General features: G+C 39.4%; 1 protein-coding gene across 1 annotated transcript in view; it reads right to left on the reverse strand.

Moving 5' to 3' along the window:
- Positions 1-1,168: 1,168 nt before the first annotated feature.
- USP14 (ubiquitin specific peptidase 14) overlaps positions 1,169-19,579 on the reverse strand; it is a 92,173-nt gene continuing 73,762 nt past the window's right edge. Inside the window, exons 14-16 of the mRNA XM_053714967.1 lie at positions 8,779-8,833; positions 2,167-2,274; positions 1,169-1,929 (exon numbers count right to left, since the gene is read on the reverse strand). Coding sequence (XP_053570942.1) covers positions 1,778-1,929; positions 2,167-2,274; positions 8,779-8,833 — 315 coding nt within the window. The 3' untranslated portion in view covers positions 1,169-1,777. The remainder of the gene's footprint in view (positions 1,930-2,166; positions 2,275-8,778; positions 8,834-19,579) is intronic.

A 19,579-nucleotide genomic window follows, 5' to 3' on the forward strand; every position in this document is an offset into this window, starting at 1 on the left:
CCGAGTCTATGGAATGGTAAACATGGATGTGCACCGCTAGGAAGTTGTGGGGGACCAGGATTAGTGGAGATGTCACCAGCAGCTAGTATAAGAGGGAGAGTGACATGAGATGAGATACATATTTGCAGTAATGAGACTTTTTGAGGCGAGGTGCAGGTGGGAGAGAGAGTGTTTAGGAAGATAAAGTTCATGAGTACAAAAGTAAGGTGAGTTTAAGAGAGATGGGCTAATGAACAGTGCAGGTGGTGAGGGGGAAGGAGTAATTGAATAAAAGTAGTTTGTTATAGAGACAAGAGGTAGCAAAAAGGAATATAAAGATATTGAGATTTGCATTATGCTCAGGTGTATTTGTGATGAATGTAGTGTTTAATGGGAAAACTCCTCACTTTTCTATGGAACAATCATTTTGCTCCAAAAGTGGATCCTACAACTTTTCAGTTTTTTTTTTTTTTTTTTAAAAAGATGGAAACATTGTCATCCAAATAATAACCAACCACATATTCTGTCCTAGAAAAGGTCTAGTCAGGCCACCTGGTTGTACAAACTATGGAACCTGTGTTCATAAAGTTTTTATTACTGATGGGTGAGGGAACTCTAATTTATCTCACTTCCAACATATTTCATGCTACTTATTCATATTACATATTCAAAGATCTTAATACTGTAACAGAAAATAATTATTGGTTTTCTTTTGACCATTTCAGCATTAACATTTCCATTTGTAAACAGCAAATAAAATGCTGGAGATATTGCTGTGAAGATGGACCATGCTTAAAAATATTGTGAGTTTGCGAGCGATGCATTTGTTTACTATTCCCTTTAACAGATGAAATGCACAATAGTGAAAATGTGGAACAACCATCCAGTGTACATATCATGCAAGTCAAACATTTAATATATACCTGATCCTTTTTGTAGTTGAGCTCAGTTACAATTTTGTTTGTTATTTTATAAACCTTAATTTTTTTTTAATTTTTTTTTTAAAGATCATGTCTGGCTCCAATATTTCTCAACTGTTGGTTTTTCCATACATTAATAAATTGACATCTGACAAGTCTGTTAAAAAAAAAAAGAAAATTCACTACAGCTGATTAGGTCTCTGTATATTGATATCCCATTTATCAGGCAAAAAAATAACAGAGACAATGTCATAAAGTAACCAGAGCACTAGATTGATCACAATTTTATTTGGAAGTCATGAAATGCCAGCAACAGTTGGCAGGTCAGGCTGGACACGTGATTGTGGCCAAGTCATAAGTTATGGGCAGAAGCACTGTCACAATGAAGTAACAAGTATCCCTCCTCCTTCCTGGCAGAGCTGTCAGATAAGGCAAAGGACGGTAACGTGGTATAAACCATGCATTTATAACAACGAATGGTGTAGGTGTGCAATAAATATTTACTTTTTTTTGTCCCAAGGTACTGGCTAAAAATAAAAAATAGCACCACCCACCTGCCACCCACAGGTATTGCTTTAAGTTCCAAATCTAAAAATCAAAAGAAAATGATATTAAGACTTTGAAAGTTAAAGTATACTTCAAAAATAGGCAGTGGCAGCAAATCTGACCAGAACAATTTGGGATATGGAAACAGAATGTAATATTCTGTTTATCTAACATGGTGAATGCTGCTGAAAAAAATAAAATTCCTTGGCTAAAAGAAGAAAAAAAATATAACAAAATTGGCGGGAAAAACATTCAAATAGAATAAATTCTAAATGAAGAACATTTATTTCACACCTAGGCAAAATGACTAAAATGGCAGAATGTCATTGTCATTATTGTTCAGCCTCCTCCTCTTGAGCTTCGATTCTCCGAGGCCCATAGAGAAGAACGTATGCTATGTGCCAGTCTCCTCCTCCAGACAACCGCAGAATATCTTCTGGGGATACAATGCTTACTTTGTCGTCATCAAACTTAACCCACTCATCTGTAGAAGAAAAAAATATATTTAATATAACAAAAAGTGAGTAAAGAGGACATTACATTTAAAAGCCACTAACATAGCAACACTTTGTGACTTAAAGCTTTCACAGCTACATTTCTAAAGCGCTAAAATGTTGTTCTTGATAAAGGATAAAAAACCGTATAGAATTTGCTTTCTGGTGCTGATTTCTTTGCTAAAATTAAGAGACAACAAAACCACACACAAGAGACGGCTATTTACCATGTTTTCTTTTGACCCAGGAAACATAGTGTCCTGAGGAACTTGATCTTCCCTGATGGGTGAGAACTGCCTGCAGCTCATAGTAACCACAATTATTAGAACCGACATCTACAAAACAACAACACCTCTGTTACATTTACACAGAAATGAGTCTTACATAACATGCTGTCTACACAAGCAGAAGAAAATATATCAAAACATAATTTATGCTTATCTGATAAATTTATTTCTCTTGTGGTGTATCCAGTCCACGGATTCATCCATTACTTGTGGGATATTCTCCTTCCCAACAGGAAGTTGCAAGAGGATCACCCACAGCAGAGCTGCTATATAGCTCCTCCCCTAACTGCCATATCCAGTCATTCGACCGAAAACAAGCAGAGAAAGGAGAAACCATAGGGTGCAGTGGTGACTGTAGTTTAAAATTAAAAAATACCTGCCTTAAAATGACAGGGCGGGCCGTGGACTGGATACACCACAAGAGAAATAAATTTATCAGGTAAGCATAAATTATGTTTTCTCTTGTAAGGTGTATCCAGTCCACGGATTCATCCATTACTTGTGGGATACCAATACCAAAGCTAAAGTACACGGATGAAGGGAGGGACAAGGCAGGTACTTAAATGGAAGGTACCACTGCCTGTAAAACCTTTCTCCCAAAAATAGCCTCCGAAGAAGCAAAAGTATCAAATTTGTAGAATTTTGAAAAAGTATGAAGCGAAGACCAAGTCGCCGCCTTGCAAATCTGTTCAACAGAAGCCTCATTTTTAAAGGCCCATGTGGAAGCCACAGCTCTAGTAAAATGAGCTGTAATCCTTTCAGGAGGCTGACAAAATGCCTGAACGTCTGGAACATGCGCCAGACGCTTGTGCAAAAGAATAGACAGCGCAGAAATCTGTCCCTTAAGGAACTAGCTGACAATCCTTTTTCCAATCCTTCTTGGAGAAAAGATAATATCCTGGGAATCCTGACCTTACTCCATGAGTAGCCCTTGGATTCACACCAATAAAGATATTTACACCATATCTTATGATAGATTTTCCTGGTGACAGGCTTTCGTGCCTGAATTAAGGTATCAATGACTGACTCGGAGAAACCACGCTTTGATAAAATCAAGCGTTCAATCTCCAGGCAGTCAGCCTCAGAGAAATTAGATTTGGATGGTTGAAAGAACCTTGAAGTAGAAGGTCCTGTCTCAGCGGCAGAGTCCATGGTGGAAAGGATGAAATGTCCACCAGATCTGCATACCAAGTCCTGCGTGACCACGCAGGCGCTATCAAGATCACCAATGCTCTCTCCTGCTTGATTTTGGCAATCAGACGAGGGAGCAGAGGAAACGGTGGAAACACATAAGCCAGGTTGAAGGACCAAAGCGCTGCTAGAGCATCTATCAGCGTTGCCTTGTGGTCCCTGGACCTGGATCCGTAACAAGGAAGCTTGGCGTTCTGGCGAGACGCCATGAGATCCAGTTCTGGTTTGCCCCAACGATGAATCAATTGTGCTCCCACTCCCCTGGATGAAAAGTCTGTCGACTTAGAAAATCCGCCTCCCAGTTCTCTACACCTGGGATATGGATAGCTGATAGGTGGCAAGAGTGAATCTCTGCCCAGCGAATTATCTTTGAGACTTCTAACATCGCTAGGGAACTCCTTGTTCCCCCTTGATGGTTAATGTAAGCCACAGTCGTGATGTTGTCCGACTGAAATCTGATGAACCTCAGAGTTGCTAACTGAGGCCAAGCCTGAAGAGCAATGAATATCGCTCTCAGTTCCAGAATATGTATTGGAAGGAGTGACTCCTCCTGAGTCCACGATCCCTGAGCCTTCAGGGAGTTCCAGACTGCACCTCAACCTAGAAGGCTGGCATCTGTTGTTACATTTGTCCAATCTGGCCTCCGAAAGGTCATACCTTTGGACAGATGGACCCGAGATAGCCACCAGAGAAGAGAATCCCTGGTCTCTTGATCCAGATTTAGTAGAGGGGACAAATCTGTGTAATCCCCATTCCACTGATTGAGCATGCAGAGTTGCAGCGGTCTGAGATGTAGGCGTGCAAACGGCACTATGTCCATTGCCGCTACCATTAAGCCGATAACTTCCATGCACTGAGCCACCGAAGGGCGAGGAATGGAATAAAGAACACGGCAGGAATTTAGAAGTTTTGATAACCTGGACTCCGGTAAATTTTCATTTCTACAGAATCTATCAGAGTCCCTAGGAAGGAAACTCTTGTGAGGGGGACTAGAGAACTCTTTTCCTCGTTCACCTTCCACCCATGCGACCTCAGAAATGCCAACAATATGTCCGTATGAGACTTGGCAATTTGGAAGTTTGACGCCTGAATCAGGATGTCGTCTAAATAAGGGGCCACTGCTATGCCCCGTGGCCTTAGAACCGCCAGAAGCGACCCCAGAACCTTCGTAAAAATTCTTGGGGCTGTAGCTAACCCAAAGGGAAGAGCTACAAACTGGTAATGCCTGTCTAGGAAGGCAAACCTGAGAAACCGATGATGATCTTTGTGTATTGGAATGTGAAGAGAAGCATCCTTTAAATCCACTGTAGTCATGTATTGACCCTCCTGGATCATAGGTAGGATGGTACGAATAGTCTCCATCTTGAATGATGGAACTCTGAGGAATTTGTTTAATATCTTTGGATCCAAAATTGGTCTGAAGGTTCCCTCTTTTTTGGGAACCACAAACAGATTTTAGTAAAATCCCTGTCCCTGTTCCTCCTTTGGAACTGGATGGATCACTCCCATAACTAGGAGGTCTTGTACACAGTGTAAGAATGCCTCTCTCTTTAGATAATTGTGAAAGGTGAAATCTCCCTTTTGGGGGGGGGAAGCCTTGAAGTCCAGAAGATATCCCTGGGATATAATTTCCAACGCCCAGGGATCCTGGACATCTCTTGCCCATGCCTGGGCGAAGAGCGAAATTCTGCCCCCTACTAGATCCGTTACCGGATAGGGGGCCGTTCCTTCATGCTGTCTTAGAGGCAGCAGCAGGCTTTTTGGCCTGCTTACCTTTGTTCCAGGTCTGGTTAGGTCTCCAGACCGTCTTGGACTGAGCAAAAGTTCCCTCTTGTTTATTATTAGAGGAAGTTGATGCCGCACTTGCCTTGAAGTTTCGAAAAGCACGAAAATTAGACTGTTTGGCCCTTGATTTGGACCTATCCTGAGGAAGGGCATGACCTTTTCCTCCAGTGATATCAGCAATAATCTCCTTCAAACCAGGCCCGAATAGGGTCTGCCCCTTGAAAGGAATGTTAAGCAGCTTAGACTTTGAAGTAACGTCAGCTGTCCATGATTTAAGCCATAGCGCTCTGCGCGCCTGGATAGCAAAACCAGAATTCTTAGCCGTTAGTTTAGTCAAATGAACAATGGCATCAGAAACAAAAGAATTGGCTAGCTTAAGTGCTCTAAGCTTGTCAAGTATGTCATCCAATGGAGTCGCTACCTGTAAAGCCTCTTCCAGAGACTCAAACCAGAACGCCGCAGCAGCAGTGACAGGAGCAATGCATGCAAGGGGCTGTAGGATAAAACCTTGTTGAATAAACATTTTCTTAAGGTAACCCTCTAACTTTTTATCCATTGGATCTAAGAAAGCACAACTGTTCTCGACAGGGATAGTAGTACGCTTTGCTAGAGTAGAAACTGCTCCCTCCACCTTAGGAAGTGTCTGCCATAAGTCCCGTGTGGTGGCGTCTATTGGAAACATTTTTCTAAAAATAGGAGGGGGAGAGAACAGCACACCTGGTCTATCCCATTCCTTAGTAATAATTTCTGTAAACCTTTTAGGTATTGGAAAAACATCAGTGCACACCGGCACTGCATAGTATTTATCCAGTCTACACAATTTCTCTGGAACTGCAATTGTATCACAGTCATTCAGAGCAGCTAAAACCTCCCTGAGTAACACGCGGAGGTGTTCAAGCTTAAATTAAAATGTAGAGATATCAGAATCAGGTTGCATCATCTTCCCCGAGTCAGAAACATCACCCACAGAAAGAAGCTCTCCTTCTTCAGCTTCTACATATTGTGAGGCAGTATCAGACATAGCTCTTAAAGCGTCAGTATGCTCTGTATTTTGTCCAACTCCAGAGCTATCTCGCTTTCCTCTAAATTCAGGTAGTCTGGCTAATACCGCTGACAGTGTATTATCCATGACTGCCGCCATGTCTTGTAAAGTAAACGCTATGGGCGCCCTAGATGTACTTGGCGCCATTTGAGCTTGAGTCCCTTGAGCGGGAGTCAAAGGATCTGACACGTGGGGAGAGTTAGTCGGCATAACTTCCCCCCTCGTCAGATTCCTCTGGTGATACATTTTTTAAAGACATAATATGATCTTTATTGCTTAAAGTGAAATCAGTACATTTGGTACACATTCTAAGAGGGGGTTCCACCATGGCTTTTAAACATAATGAACAAGGAGTTTCCTCTATGTCAGACATGTTTGTACAGACTAGCAATGAGACTAGCAAGCTTGGAAAACACTTTAAATCAAGTTAACAAGCAAATATAAGAAACGGTACTGTGCCTTTAAGAGAAACAAATTTTGTCAGAATTTGAAAAACAGTGAAAAAAGGCAGTAAATCAAACGAAATTTTTACAGTGTGTATAATAAGCTAACAGAGCATTGCACCCACTTGCAAATGGTTGATTAACCCCTTAGTTCAAAAAACTAATCAAAAAAACGATATAGACGTTTTTTAACAGTCACACCAAACTGCCACAGCCTTGCTGTGGGCCTACCTTCCCCAACAAACGATTTTGGAAAGCCTAAGAGCCCTTTAGAGATGTCCTATAGCATTCAGGGGACTCCTGGAGGAAGCTGGATGTCTCAGTCTGTAAAAGTTACTGCGCAAAAAAGCGCTAAATTAGGCCCCTCCCACTCATAGTAACACAGTGGAAAGCCTCAGGAAACTGTTTCTAGGCAAATTTAAGCCAGCCATGGGGAAAAAACTAGGCCCCAATAAAGTTTTATCACCAAAGTATATATAAAAACGTTTAAACATGCCAGCAAACGTTTTATATTGTAAATATAAAAGAGTATTACCTCAGAAAGTAAGCATGATACCAGTCGCTATTAAATCACTGTATTCAGGCTTACCTTACATAATTTTGGTATCAGCAGCATTTTCTAGCATTCACATCTTCTAGAAAAAATCTTAACTGCACATACCTCATAGCAGGATAACCTGCACGCCATTCCCCCGCTGAAGTTACCTCTCTCTTCAGTCATGTGTGAGAACAGCAATGGATCTTAGTTACAACCTGCTAAGATCATAAAAATCACAGGCAGATTCTTCTATTTTTCTGCCTGGGACAAAATAGTACAACTCCGGTACCATTTAAAAATAACAAACTTTTGATTGAAGCAAGATAACAGCTACATTTCACCACTTTCCTCTTACTACCTCCATGCTTGTTGAGAGTTGCAAGAGAATGACTGGATATGGCAGTTAGGGGAGGAGCTATATAGCAGCTCTGCTGTGGGTGATCCTCTTGCAACTTCCTGTTGGGAAGGAGAATATCCCACAAGTAATGGATGAATCCGTGGACTGGATACACCTTACAAGAGAAAAGGACATTTAAAAATAATAAAAAGCAGATACCGAGAATGCACAATAACAGTTATTTAAAAATGTATTTAAAAAGGGACAGTAAGTAAAGTCAAAATAAAAAAAACAAAAAAAAACTCAGACATAAATTGTTTACAGCTTACTTCTATTATTTAATTTGCTTTGTTCTCTTGGTATCCTTTGTTGAAAATGCACTACTGAGAGCAATCTGGAAACTGGGTTGAACTAATGGCAAGAGGGGAATATCTGTGCAACCAACAATGTGTTCAACTAACTCCCAGTAGTGCATTGCTCCTTCAATAAAATGATACTAAGAGAATGAAGCAAATTTGATTAAACAAGTTTCTGGGGGGATGGTAAGAACAGATTTGAAATGCACCAAAACAAAGTGAAAATCAGAACAGATTTATTTTTCTCTGTGCATATGTCTAGGTTAAACCTCATATTGTAAATGAAAGGGACAAGACAAAAAAATAAACTGTCATGATTCAGATAGAACATGTCATTTTAAGAGACTTTTCAATGTATTTCTATTATCATATGTAGTTTGAACACGTGGAATGTTTTATGTATTTCTATTATCATATGTAGTTTGAACACGTGGAATGTTTTATGTATTTCTATTATCATATGTAGCTTGAACACTTGGTATGTTTTATGTATTTCTATTATCATATGTAGTTTGAACACGTGGTATGTTTTATTGAAACCTATACCTAGGTAGGGTCAGGAGCCGACGTGCACTACTGGGAGCTAGCTGGTAATAAGTGGCTACACACTTCTTGTCATTGGCTCACCACATGGGTGTTCCAAATGAAATAGCTTTCTATTTCTCATTTAATATTTAACATTCTCCTTTTTTATTTAGTTTGTGTTCTTGTTTTTATTTAGTAGCTAGTAAAATATTTATTAAAGGAACATATTTAGAGGATGCTACAGCACATACATTGCTGTCAGTGACAAATAACTAATAGGATGACGTTTGTATGCAAGTAACCAATAAATAAAATACTATTATTGCTGTTCTTACCATCTGGAAAGGCAAATGGTTCATACCGCACTTCTTTCTGTGCCACTTGTTTTACCTAAACACAAGAGAGAAAAAACATGTTAGAAAAGCACTGAAACAGTGAACGAAATTATGAAATAGGATAACGAGGGATTCTTCATCCTCTTGTATATTTGTAAAAACAAAGTTAGCAAAAACTCAGAAATATAGTCAATAAAAGCTTTGTAATTAAAAGGAACATGTTTATAATCTATTGCACTATTTATTTTAAACAAATGGTATGTTTTTTGTGTGTTAAAGGGGTATAAAATTAAACTTTCATGATTTACATAGCAAATTATTTTGAGAGACTTTTCAATTTACTACATACGTAAATACAGGGAGCTATTGGTTGCTACATACATATGCCTCTGTCATTGGCTCACCAGCATGTTTAGCTAGCGCCCAGGAGTGCATTGGTGCCCTGGAGAGAACATTAAAGGGACAGTCTACAACAGAATTTTTATTGTTTAAAAAGATAGCTAATCCCTTTATTACCCATTCCCTAGTTTTGCATAACCAACACAGTTATATAAATACACGTATTACCTCTGTGATTACCTTGTATCTAAGCCTCTTCTGACAGCCCCCTGATCACTGCCCCCTTATTTCAGTTCTTTTGACAGACATCCAATCAGAGCTGGCTCACTGGAGCTCCACGTGCGTGAGCACAGTGTTAGCTATATGACACACATGAACTAACACCCTCTAGTGGTGAAAAACTGTCAAACTGCCCTGAGCTAAGAGGCAAACTTCAAGGGCTTAGAAATTAGCATATGAACCTCCTAGGTTTAGCTTTCAACTAATACCACCAAGGGAACAAAGCAAAATTGGTGATAAAAGTAAATTGTAAAATTGTTTAAAATTGCATTCTCTATCTGAATCATGAAAGTTTAATTTGGACTAGACTGTCCCTTTAAACTGTTTATCCTGTTTGCTGGGATTAAACAGTTATATGCAAAGTGTAGTAAGAAAATATTTTACCTATACAAAACAGGAAGGCGCCTCCTTGTGCGCATCAATACAGCTAATAACGGCAGGAAAAACTCACAACAATCGCAGGGTACTCACTAACGTGAAAAAATAAGGAGAGAACAGCGGCACATACAGACCACTCATAAGTAATCTATAAGAGAGGGAGGAAACCTCAGTTGACAAAAAGTAAATGTATGCTTACCTGATAAATTAATTTCTTTTACGATATGACGAGTCCACGGATTTCATCCTTACTTGTGGGATATTAACCTCCAGCTAACAGGAAGTGGCAAAGAGCACCACAGCAGAGCTGTATATATAGCCCCTACCTTCCACTTCACCCTCAGTCATTCGGCCGAAGGTATAGGAAGAGAAAAGGAAAGGCTAAAAAGGCGCAGAGGTGACTGAAGTTTACAAAAAATATAAAGAAAAACTTTCTTAAAAAGAACAGGGTGGGCCGTGGACTCGTCATATCATAAAAGAAATTAATTTATCAGGTAAGCATAAATATACTTTTCTTTTACAAAGATATGACGAGTCCACGGATTTCATCCTTACTTGTGGGAAACCAATACCAAAGCAATAGGACATGGATGAAAGGGAGGGACAAGACAGGAACCTAAACGGAAGGCACCACTGCTTGAAGAACCTTTCTCCCAAAAATAGCCTCAGAAGAAGCGAAAAGTATCAAATTTGTAAAATTTGGAAAAAGTGTGAAGGGACGACCAAGTCGCAGCCTTACAAATCTGTTCAACAGAAGCATAGTTTTTAAAAGCCCATGAGGAAGCCACAGCCCTAGTAGAATGAGCCGTAATTCTTTCAGGAGGCTGCTGTCCAGCAGTCTCATATACCAGACGGATGATACTTCTCAGCCAAAAAGAAAGAGAGGTAGCCGTAGCTTTCTGACCCATATGCTTTCCAGAATAAACAATGAATAATGAAGAAGATTGACGGAAATCCTTAGTTGCCTGTAAGTAAAACTTTAAGGCACGGACCACATCCAAATTATGCAACATACGCTCCTTCTTAGAAGAAGGGTTAGGAAATAAGGAAGGAACAACAATTTCCTGATTAATATTCTTAATTAAAACAACCTTAGGAAGGAAACCAGGTTTGGTACATAATACCACCTTATCAGAATGAAAAATGAGATAAGGGGAGTCACACTGTAGCGCTAAAAGTTCAGAAACTCTTTGAGCAGAAGAAATAGCAACTAAAAACAGAACTTTCCAGGATAACAATTTGATATCCATGGAATGCATGGGTTCAAACGGACCCCAGAAGAACTTGAAGAACTAAATTCAAACTCCAGGGAGGAGTAATGGGTCTAAATACAGGCTTAATTCTAGATAGAGCCTGACAAAAAGACTGAACATCTGGTACATTTGCCAAATGTTTGTGAAACAGAATTGACAAAGCTGAAATTTGTCCCTTTAAGGAACTTGCTGATAACCCTTTCTCCAATCCTTCTTGGAGAAAAGACGGAATCCTAACTTTACTCCATGAGTAACTCTTGGATTTACACCAATGAAGATATTTACGCCATATCTTATGATAGATTTTTCTAGTGACAGGCTTTCTAGCCTGTATCAAAGTATTGATGACCGAATCAGAGAATCCTCGCTTCGATAAAATCAAGCGTTCAATCTCCATGCAGTCAGCTGCAGAGAAATTAGATTTGGATGTCGGAAAGGACCTTGAATGAGAAGGTCCTGTCTCAATGGAAGTTTCCACAGTGGCAGAAAGGACATGTCCACTAGATCCGCATACCAAGTCCTGCGTGGCCACGCAGGCGCTATCAGGATCACTGAAGCTCTCTCCTGTTTGATTCGAGAAATCACGCGTGGGAGGAGAGGAAACGGTGGAAACACATAAGCTAGGTTGAACGACCAAGGCACTGCCAAGGCATCTATCAGTTCGGCTTGCGGATCCCTTGACCGGGATCCATATCTTGGAAGCTTGACATTTTGTTGAGATGCCATCAAATCCAATTCCGGTCTGCCCCATCTGAGAATCAATGAGGCAAATACCTCCGGGTGAAGTTCCCACTCCCCCGGATGAAAAGTCTGTCGACTTAGAAAATCTGCATCCCAGTTCTCTACTCCTGGGATATAGATCACTGACAGACGACAAGAGTGGGCCTCTGCCCAACTGATTATCTTGGATACCTCTATCATCGCTAAGGAACTCGTTGTTCCCCCTGATGATTGATATATGCCACAGTCGTGATGTTGTCCGTCTGGAATCTGATGAATTTGGCCAAAGCCAACTGAGGCCACGCCTGAAGCGCATTGAATATTGCTCTCAGTTCCAAAATATTGATTGGAAGTAGACACTCCACTTGAGTCCAAACACCCTGAGCCTTCAGGGAGTTCCAAACTGCACCCCAGCCCAGAAGGCTGGCATCTGTTGTCACTATCACCCACGAGGGTCTGCGGAAACGAGTCCCTTGGGACAGATGATCCGGCGACAACCACCAAAGAAGAGAGTTTCTGGTCTCTTGATCCAGATTTATCTGAGGAGATAAATACGCATAATCCCCATTCCACTGTCCGAGCATGCACAGTTGCAGTGGTCTGAGATGAAAGCGAGCAAACGGAACGATGTCCATTGCCACTACTATTAATCCAATTACCTCCATACACTGAGCCACTGATGGCCGAGGAATGGACTGAAGTGCTCGACAAGTATTTAGAATCTTTGATTTTCTGACATCCGTCTGAAATATTTTCATGGCTACCGAGTCTATCAGAGTTCCCAAGAAAGGAACCCTTGTCTGTGGGACAAGTGAACTCTTCTCTATGTTCACCTTCCAGCCGTGAGTTCTCAGAAAAGACAACACTGTGTCCGTGTGAGATTTTGTGAGATGATATGTTGACGCCTGAATCAGAATATCGTCCAGATAAGGTGCCACCGCTATTCCTCGCGGTCTGAGAACCGCCAAAAGAGACCCTAGAACCTTTGTGAAGATTCTGGGTGCTGTGGCCAACCCGAAAGGAAGAGCCACGAACTAATAATGTTTGCCCAAGAAGGCAAACCTTAGAAACCGGTGATGATCCTTGTGGATTGGAATATGAAGGTAAGCATCCTTTAAATCCACGGTAGTCATATATTGACCCTCCTGGATCATTGGTAAAATTGTTCGAATTGTCTCCATCTTGAATGATGGAACTCTTAGAAATTTGTTTAGACACTTGAGATCTAAGATGGGTCTGAACGTTCCCTCTTTTTTGGGAACCACAAATAGGTTTGAGTAAAACCCCTGTCCCAATTTTGGAACTGGACAAATTACTCAAATAGTAGAAAGGTCTTTTACACAGCGTAAGAACGCCTCTCTTTTTATCTGGTTTGCAGATAACTTTGAAAGATGAAATCTCCCTCTTGGGAGAAAGTCCTTGAACTCCAATTGATAACCGTGGGTCACTATTTCTAGTGCCCAGGGATCCTGAACATCTCTTGCCCAAGCTTGAGCAAAGAAAGAGTCTGCCCCCTACTAGATCCAGTCCCGGATCGGGGGCCGCCCCTTCATGCTGTCTTAGGAGCAGCAGCGGGCTTTTTGGATTGTTTACCCTTATTCCAGTTCTGATTAGGTCTCCAGACTGACTTAGATTGGGTAAAATTCCCTTCCTGCTTTGAGGAAGAAGTAAGCGGGGGGTCCTCCTTTAAAGTTCCGAAAGGAACGAAAAACATAATTTATGTAAGAACTTACCTGATAAATTCATTTCTTTCATATTAGCAAGAGTCCATGAGCTAGTGACGTATGGGATATACATTCCTACCAGGAGGGGCAAAGTTTCCCAAACCTCAAAATGCCTATAAATACACCCCTCACCACACCCACAAATCAGTTTAACGCATAGCCAAGAAGTGGGGTGATAAGACAAAAGTGCGAAAGCATAAAAAATAAGGAATTGGAATAATTGTGCTTTATACAAAAAAATCATAACCACCACAAAAAGGGTGGGCCTCATGGACTCTTGCTAATATGAAAGAAATTAATTTATCAGGTAAGTTCTTACATAAATTATGTTTTCTTTCATGTAATTAGCAAGAGTCCATGAGCTAGTGACGTATGGGATAATGAATACCCAAGATGTGGATCTTCCACGCAAGAGTCACTAGAGAGGGAGGGATAAAATAAAGACAGCCAATTCCACTGAAAATAATCCACACCCAAAATGAAGTTTAAATCTTATAATGAAAAAAAACTGAAATTATAAGCAGAAGAATCAAACTGAAACAGCTGCCTGAAGAACTTTTCTACCAAAAATTGCTTCAGAAGAAGAAAACACATCAAAATGGTAGAATTTAGTAAAAGTATGCAAAGAAGACCAAGTTGCTGCTTTGCAAATCTGATCAACCGAAGCTTCATTCCTAAACGCCCAGGAAGTAGAAACTGACCTAGTAGAATGAGCTGTAATCCTTAGAGGCAGAGTTTGACCCGACTCGACATAAGCATGATGAATTAAAGATTTCAACCTAGATGCCAAAGAAATGGCAAAGGCCTTCTGACCTTTCCTAGAACCGGAAAAGATAACAAATCGACTAGAAGTCTTTCGGAAATTCTTAGTAGCTTCAACATAATATTTCAAAGCTCTAACTACATCCAAAGAATGCAATGATCTCTCCTTAGAATTCTTAGGATTAGGACACAATGAAGGAAACACAATTTCTCTACTAATGTTGTTAGAATTCACAACCTTAGGTAAGAATATAAAAGAAGTTCGCAACACCGCCTTATCCTGATGAAAAATCAGAAAAGGAGACTCACAAGAAAGAGCAGATAATTCAGAAACTCTTCTAGCAGAAGAGATGGCCAAAGAAACAAAACTTTCCAAGAAAGTAATTTAATGTCCAGCGAATGCATAGGTTCAAACAGAGGAGCTTGAAGAGCCCCCAGAACCAAATTCAAACTCCAAGGAGGAGAAATTGACTTAATAACAGGTTTTAAGTCAAAGCTTGTACAAAACAATGAATAACAGGAAGACTAGTAATCTTTCTGTGAAAAAGAACAGAAAGAGCAGAGATTTGTCCTTCAAGGAACTTGCAGACAAACCTTTATCCAAACCATCCTGAAGAAACTGTAAAATTCTAGGAATTCTAAAAGAATGCCAAGAAAAATGATGAGAAAAACACCAAGAAATGTAAACCTTCCAGACTCGAAAATATATCTTCCTAGATACAGATTTATGAGCCTGTAACATAGTATTAATCAGAGAGTCAGAGAAACCTCTATGACTGAGAATCAAGCGTTCAATCTCTATACCTTCAAATTTAAGGATTTGAGATCCTGATGGAAAAAAGGACCTTGCGATAGAAGGTCTGGTCTTAATGGAAGAGTCCACGGTTGGCAAGTGGCCATCCGGACAAGATCCGCATACCAAAACCTGTGAGGCCATGCTGGAGCCACCAGCAGAACAGACGAGCACCCCTTAGAATCTTGGAAATAACTCTTGGAAGAAGAACTAGAGGTGGAAAGATATAGGCAGGATGATACTTCCAAGGAAGTGACAATGCATCCACTGCCTCCGCCTGAGGATCCCTGGATCTGGACAGATACCTGGGAAGCTTCTTGTTTAGATGAGAAGCCATCAGATCTATTTCTGGAAGTCCCCACATTTGAACAATCTGAAGAAATACCTCTGGGTGAAGAGACCATTCGCCCGGATGTAACGTTTGGTGACTGAGATAATCAGCTTCCCAATTGTCTATACCTGGGATATGAACCGCAGAAATTAGACAGGAGCTGGATTCCGCCCAAACCAGAATTCGAGATACTTCTTTCATAGCCAGAGGACTGTGAGTCCCTCCTTGATGATTGACATATGCCACAGTTGTGACATTGTCCGTCTGAAAACAAATGAACGACTCTCTCTTTAGAAGAGGCCATGACTGAAGAGCTCTGAAAATTGCACGGAGTTCCAAAATATTGATTGGTAATCTCACCTCCTGAGATTCCCAAACCCCTTGTGCTGTCAGAGACCCCCAAACAGCTCCCCAACCTGTCAGACTTGCATCTGTTGAAATCTCAGTCCAGGTTGGAAGAACAAAAGAAGCCCCCTGAATTAAACGATGGTGGTCTGTCCACCACGTCAGAAAGTGTCGAACAATCGGTTTTAAAGATATTAATTGAGATATCTTTGTATAATCCCTGCACCACTGGTTCAGCATACAGAGCTGAAGAGGTCGCATGTGAAAACGAGCAAAGGGAACCGCGTCCAATGCAGCAGTCATAAGACCTAGAATTTCCATGCATAAGGCTAACGAAAGGAAAGATTGAGACTGAAGGTTTCGACAAGCTGAAACCAATTTCAGACGTCTCTTGTCCGTCAGAGACAGAGTAAAGGACACTGAATCTATCAGGAAACCTAAAAAAGGTTACCCTTGTCTGAGGAATCAACGAACTTTTTGGTAAATTGATCCTCCAACCATATTCTAGAAGAAACAACACTCATAAAAGACTGGAAAGGTTCTTTCTAGTGAAAATGAGCAAAGGGAATTGAATCCAATGCCGAGGCCATAAGACCTAAAACTTCTATGCATATATAGCAACTGAAGGAAATAATAGAGACTAAAGGTACCGACAGACGGAAACCAATAGAATTATCCCTTGTCTGATAGAGACAAAGACAGTGACAAAAACTTTCTGGAAACCTAAAAAAGGTGACCCTTGTGTGAGGAAAAAAAGATCCTCTAACTATGTCCTGAAGAGCAAGTGAATCATATGAGATTCCGCATCCTCAGAAAATAATCTGAATGAAAACAGAAAAATGAAAATATGCATTTATTGTATCTAATGAAAACAAATAATGCTATCAATGACCATAAAAAGGCAAAATAGTTTGAATAAAACTCCAAACCCGGTTCCTAAAAAAGGAACTGGAAGAAATACCCCAGAAGATTCCAGGTCTGAGCAGCGCTTGAACCCCATGGGTGCCTAGCCATGCTTCAACAGTACCCAAAATATATAGGACAGAAACACACTTAAAGAAAGTGTTAGCCTTACTGGAATAAAATCAAAGAAATTTGGACAAAATAGAACCAAATAAATTTCAAAGAAGTCTTAACCTGCCCCTTACCAGCCAATACGGCACGTACATCGCAATATTAGGGAGCTGATTTCGAACCCCAATTACAAACATGTTACTTGGGAAAGAACTCAGGAATTCGTTCCTTAATAAGAACAACTAAACTAGTATAAGCTTAAAGTTTTAGTCTTAGAACTCAATCTTGAAGCCCAGAGTAACAGTTAAGAATTGAATCCAATTATAAAACATATAATTGATTATCTTAGAACAAAATTCTTCTAGCTAAAGACATAGACTAACCCTCATTTGCGAAAATATTCAATAAAATGAAGACACAAATTAAATTATTAGCATGATAGTCCAGTTTAAAGGACCAGTCAATACAGTGGACTTGCATAATCAATAAATGCAAAACAACAAGACAAATGCAACAGCACCTAGTCTAGTAAATGTTGTCCTTTAACAATGCTAAAATAAATCATAATCTGATACTTGATCCTAAAGTAAACAGAAAAAATGAAGCAATTGCAATATCCAAATAAATCACAGGACCAAGAAAAGTACCTGAAACTAAATAATTTTCCATAAATAAGATACAACTATATAAAGGAAAATAAATACTATTTTGCTATAGAAACAATAGCATAATTAGTAGAAGTAGAGATAGCCCCAATAAATTGGAGAACCTTCCAAATTGAATTTAACTGCTGGCAAAGAATATAGTTTAAAACCTTTAAAAAAGGAATAAAAGAAAATCCTCAGCCTATTCCATTCCCTAGAATGGGGAATTGGAAAGGAAACCTCTGAAAACACAGAAGAAATAAATAGGCAGACATAGTGTCAGCTAGTCTTAAATAACTAGTTACCTTAATATCCAAAATAATCAACACCTCTTCAACAAAGAACAAATGTACTTTAATAATAGAAAAATAATAAAAAAGTAGATTTGTTAGTGTCAATATCTGATGAAGAAAATTTCTGAAAGAGAAAAAACATCATCAGAGAAGGATAAAACAGTATGTTGTTGGTCATTTGAAACTTCAATAATTAAAAAAGAAGTGAAAAAGTCCTAAAAATTTTATTAGAAGGCACAAAGTCAGACAAAGCCTTTAAAATAGAATCAGAAAATATTTCTTATAAATCTTCTAAATATTTCTTGTACATAAAATGTAAGAATGGAAATATATAAAGCATAAACACTAATGGATTCTGCATGTAAAAGTATATCATAATAACTTATTACAAACCATAGCTAAAGATAAACATTTATAACATTTATAACATTTAAAATAAATGAACTTAGCTTTGGTAGAACTGAAACTCAGTTAAGCGTTTTTCCAGAAGTGGCTTCTGATTCAGGGACAATCTGAGACATCTTGCAATATGTAATAGAAAAAACAACATATAAAGCAAAAATGATCAAATTCCTTAAATGACAGTTTCAGGAATGGGAAAAAAATGACAATGAACAAGCTTCTAGCAACCAGAAGCAATAAATAATGAGACTTAAATATTGTGGAGACAACAATGACGCTCAAATTTTTTAGCGCCAAAAAAGCCGCCCACATTATTTGGCGCCTAAATGCTTTTGGCGCCAAAAATGGCGCCACATCCGGTAACGCCGACATTTTTTTTGCGCAAAAACGTCAAAAAAATGACGCCGGAAATGACAAAAAAAAATTTGCGCCAAGAATGACGCAATAAAATGAAGCATTTTCAGCCCCCGCGAGCCCAACAGCCCACAGGAAAAAAGTCAAATTTTAAGGTAAGAAAAAAATGATTTATTCATATGCATTATCCCAAATATGAAACTGACTGTCTGAAATAAGGAACGTTGAACATCCTGAATCAAGGCAAATAAATGTTTAAACACATATATTTAATACTTTATATAAAAGTGCCCAACCATAGCTTAGAGTGTCACAGAAAATAAGACTTACTTACCCCAGGACACTCATCTACATGTAGTAGAAAGCCAAAACAGTACTGAAACGAGAATCAGTAGAGGTAATGGTATATATAAGGGTACAGGTAGCCCTCAGTTTACGCCGGGGTTAGGTTCCAGAAAGAATGGTTGTAAATCGAAACCGTTGTAAATTGAAACCCAGTTTATAATGTAAGTCAATGGGAAGTGAGGGAGATAGGTTCCAGGCCCCTCTCAAAATTGTCATAAGTAACACCTAATACATTATTTTAAAAGCTTTGAAATGAAGACTTTAAATGCTAGACAGCATTATAAACCTAATAAAATAATCACACAACACAGAATATATAATTAAACTAAGTTAAATGAACAAAAACATTTGCTAAACAGCATTATAAACCTAATAAAATAATCACACAACACAGAGTTCACTTGCATTTTTCTGCAAAAAATTCTTTCTATGCATTCCAATCTATAGACAGGAAGATCTTGTTCCTTTGAAATCTGCTCGATAGCTCAGGTCTGGTTCAACTGATTAATTTCAGCTTGCTTGGTTTTGCTGCAACACAAGCGGACAGCTCCACCTACTGGCTATTTTAATAAATGCACTGCTTCTCAAAGCTTTTCAATAGCAGTCACATGACTGGAAAAAAAGGTTGTTATTCTGAAACGGTGTAAATTGAACCGTTGTAAAACGAGGGCCACCTGTATATTGTCGATCTGAAAAGGGAGGTAAGAGATGAATCTCTACGACCGATAACAGAGAACTTATGAAATAGACCCCGTAGAAGGAGATCATTGAATTCAAATAGGCAATACTCTCTTCACATCCCTCTGACATTCACTGCACGCTGAG

Source organism: Bombina bombina, chromosome 5 (genome assembly GCF_027579735.1).
Source record: "Bombina bombina isolate aBomBom1 chromosome 5, aBomBom1.pri, whole genome shotgun sequence".
NCBI classification, from domain to species: Eukaryota; Metazoa; Chordata; class Amphibia; order Anura; family Bombinatoridae; genus Bombina; species Bombina bombina.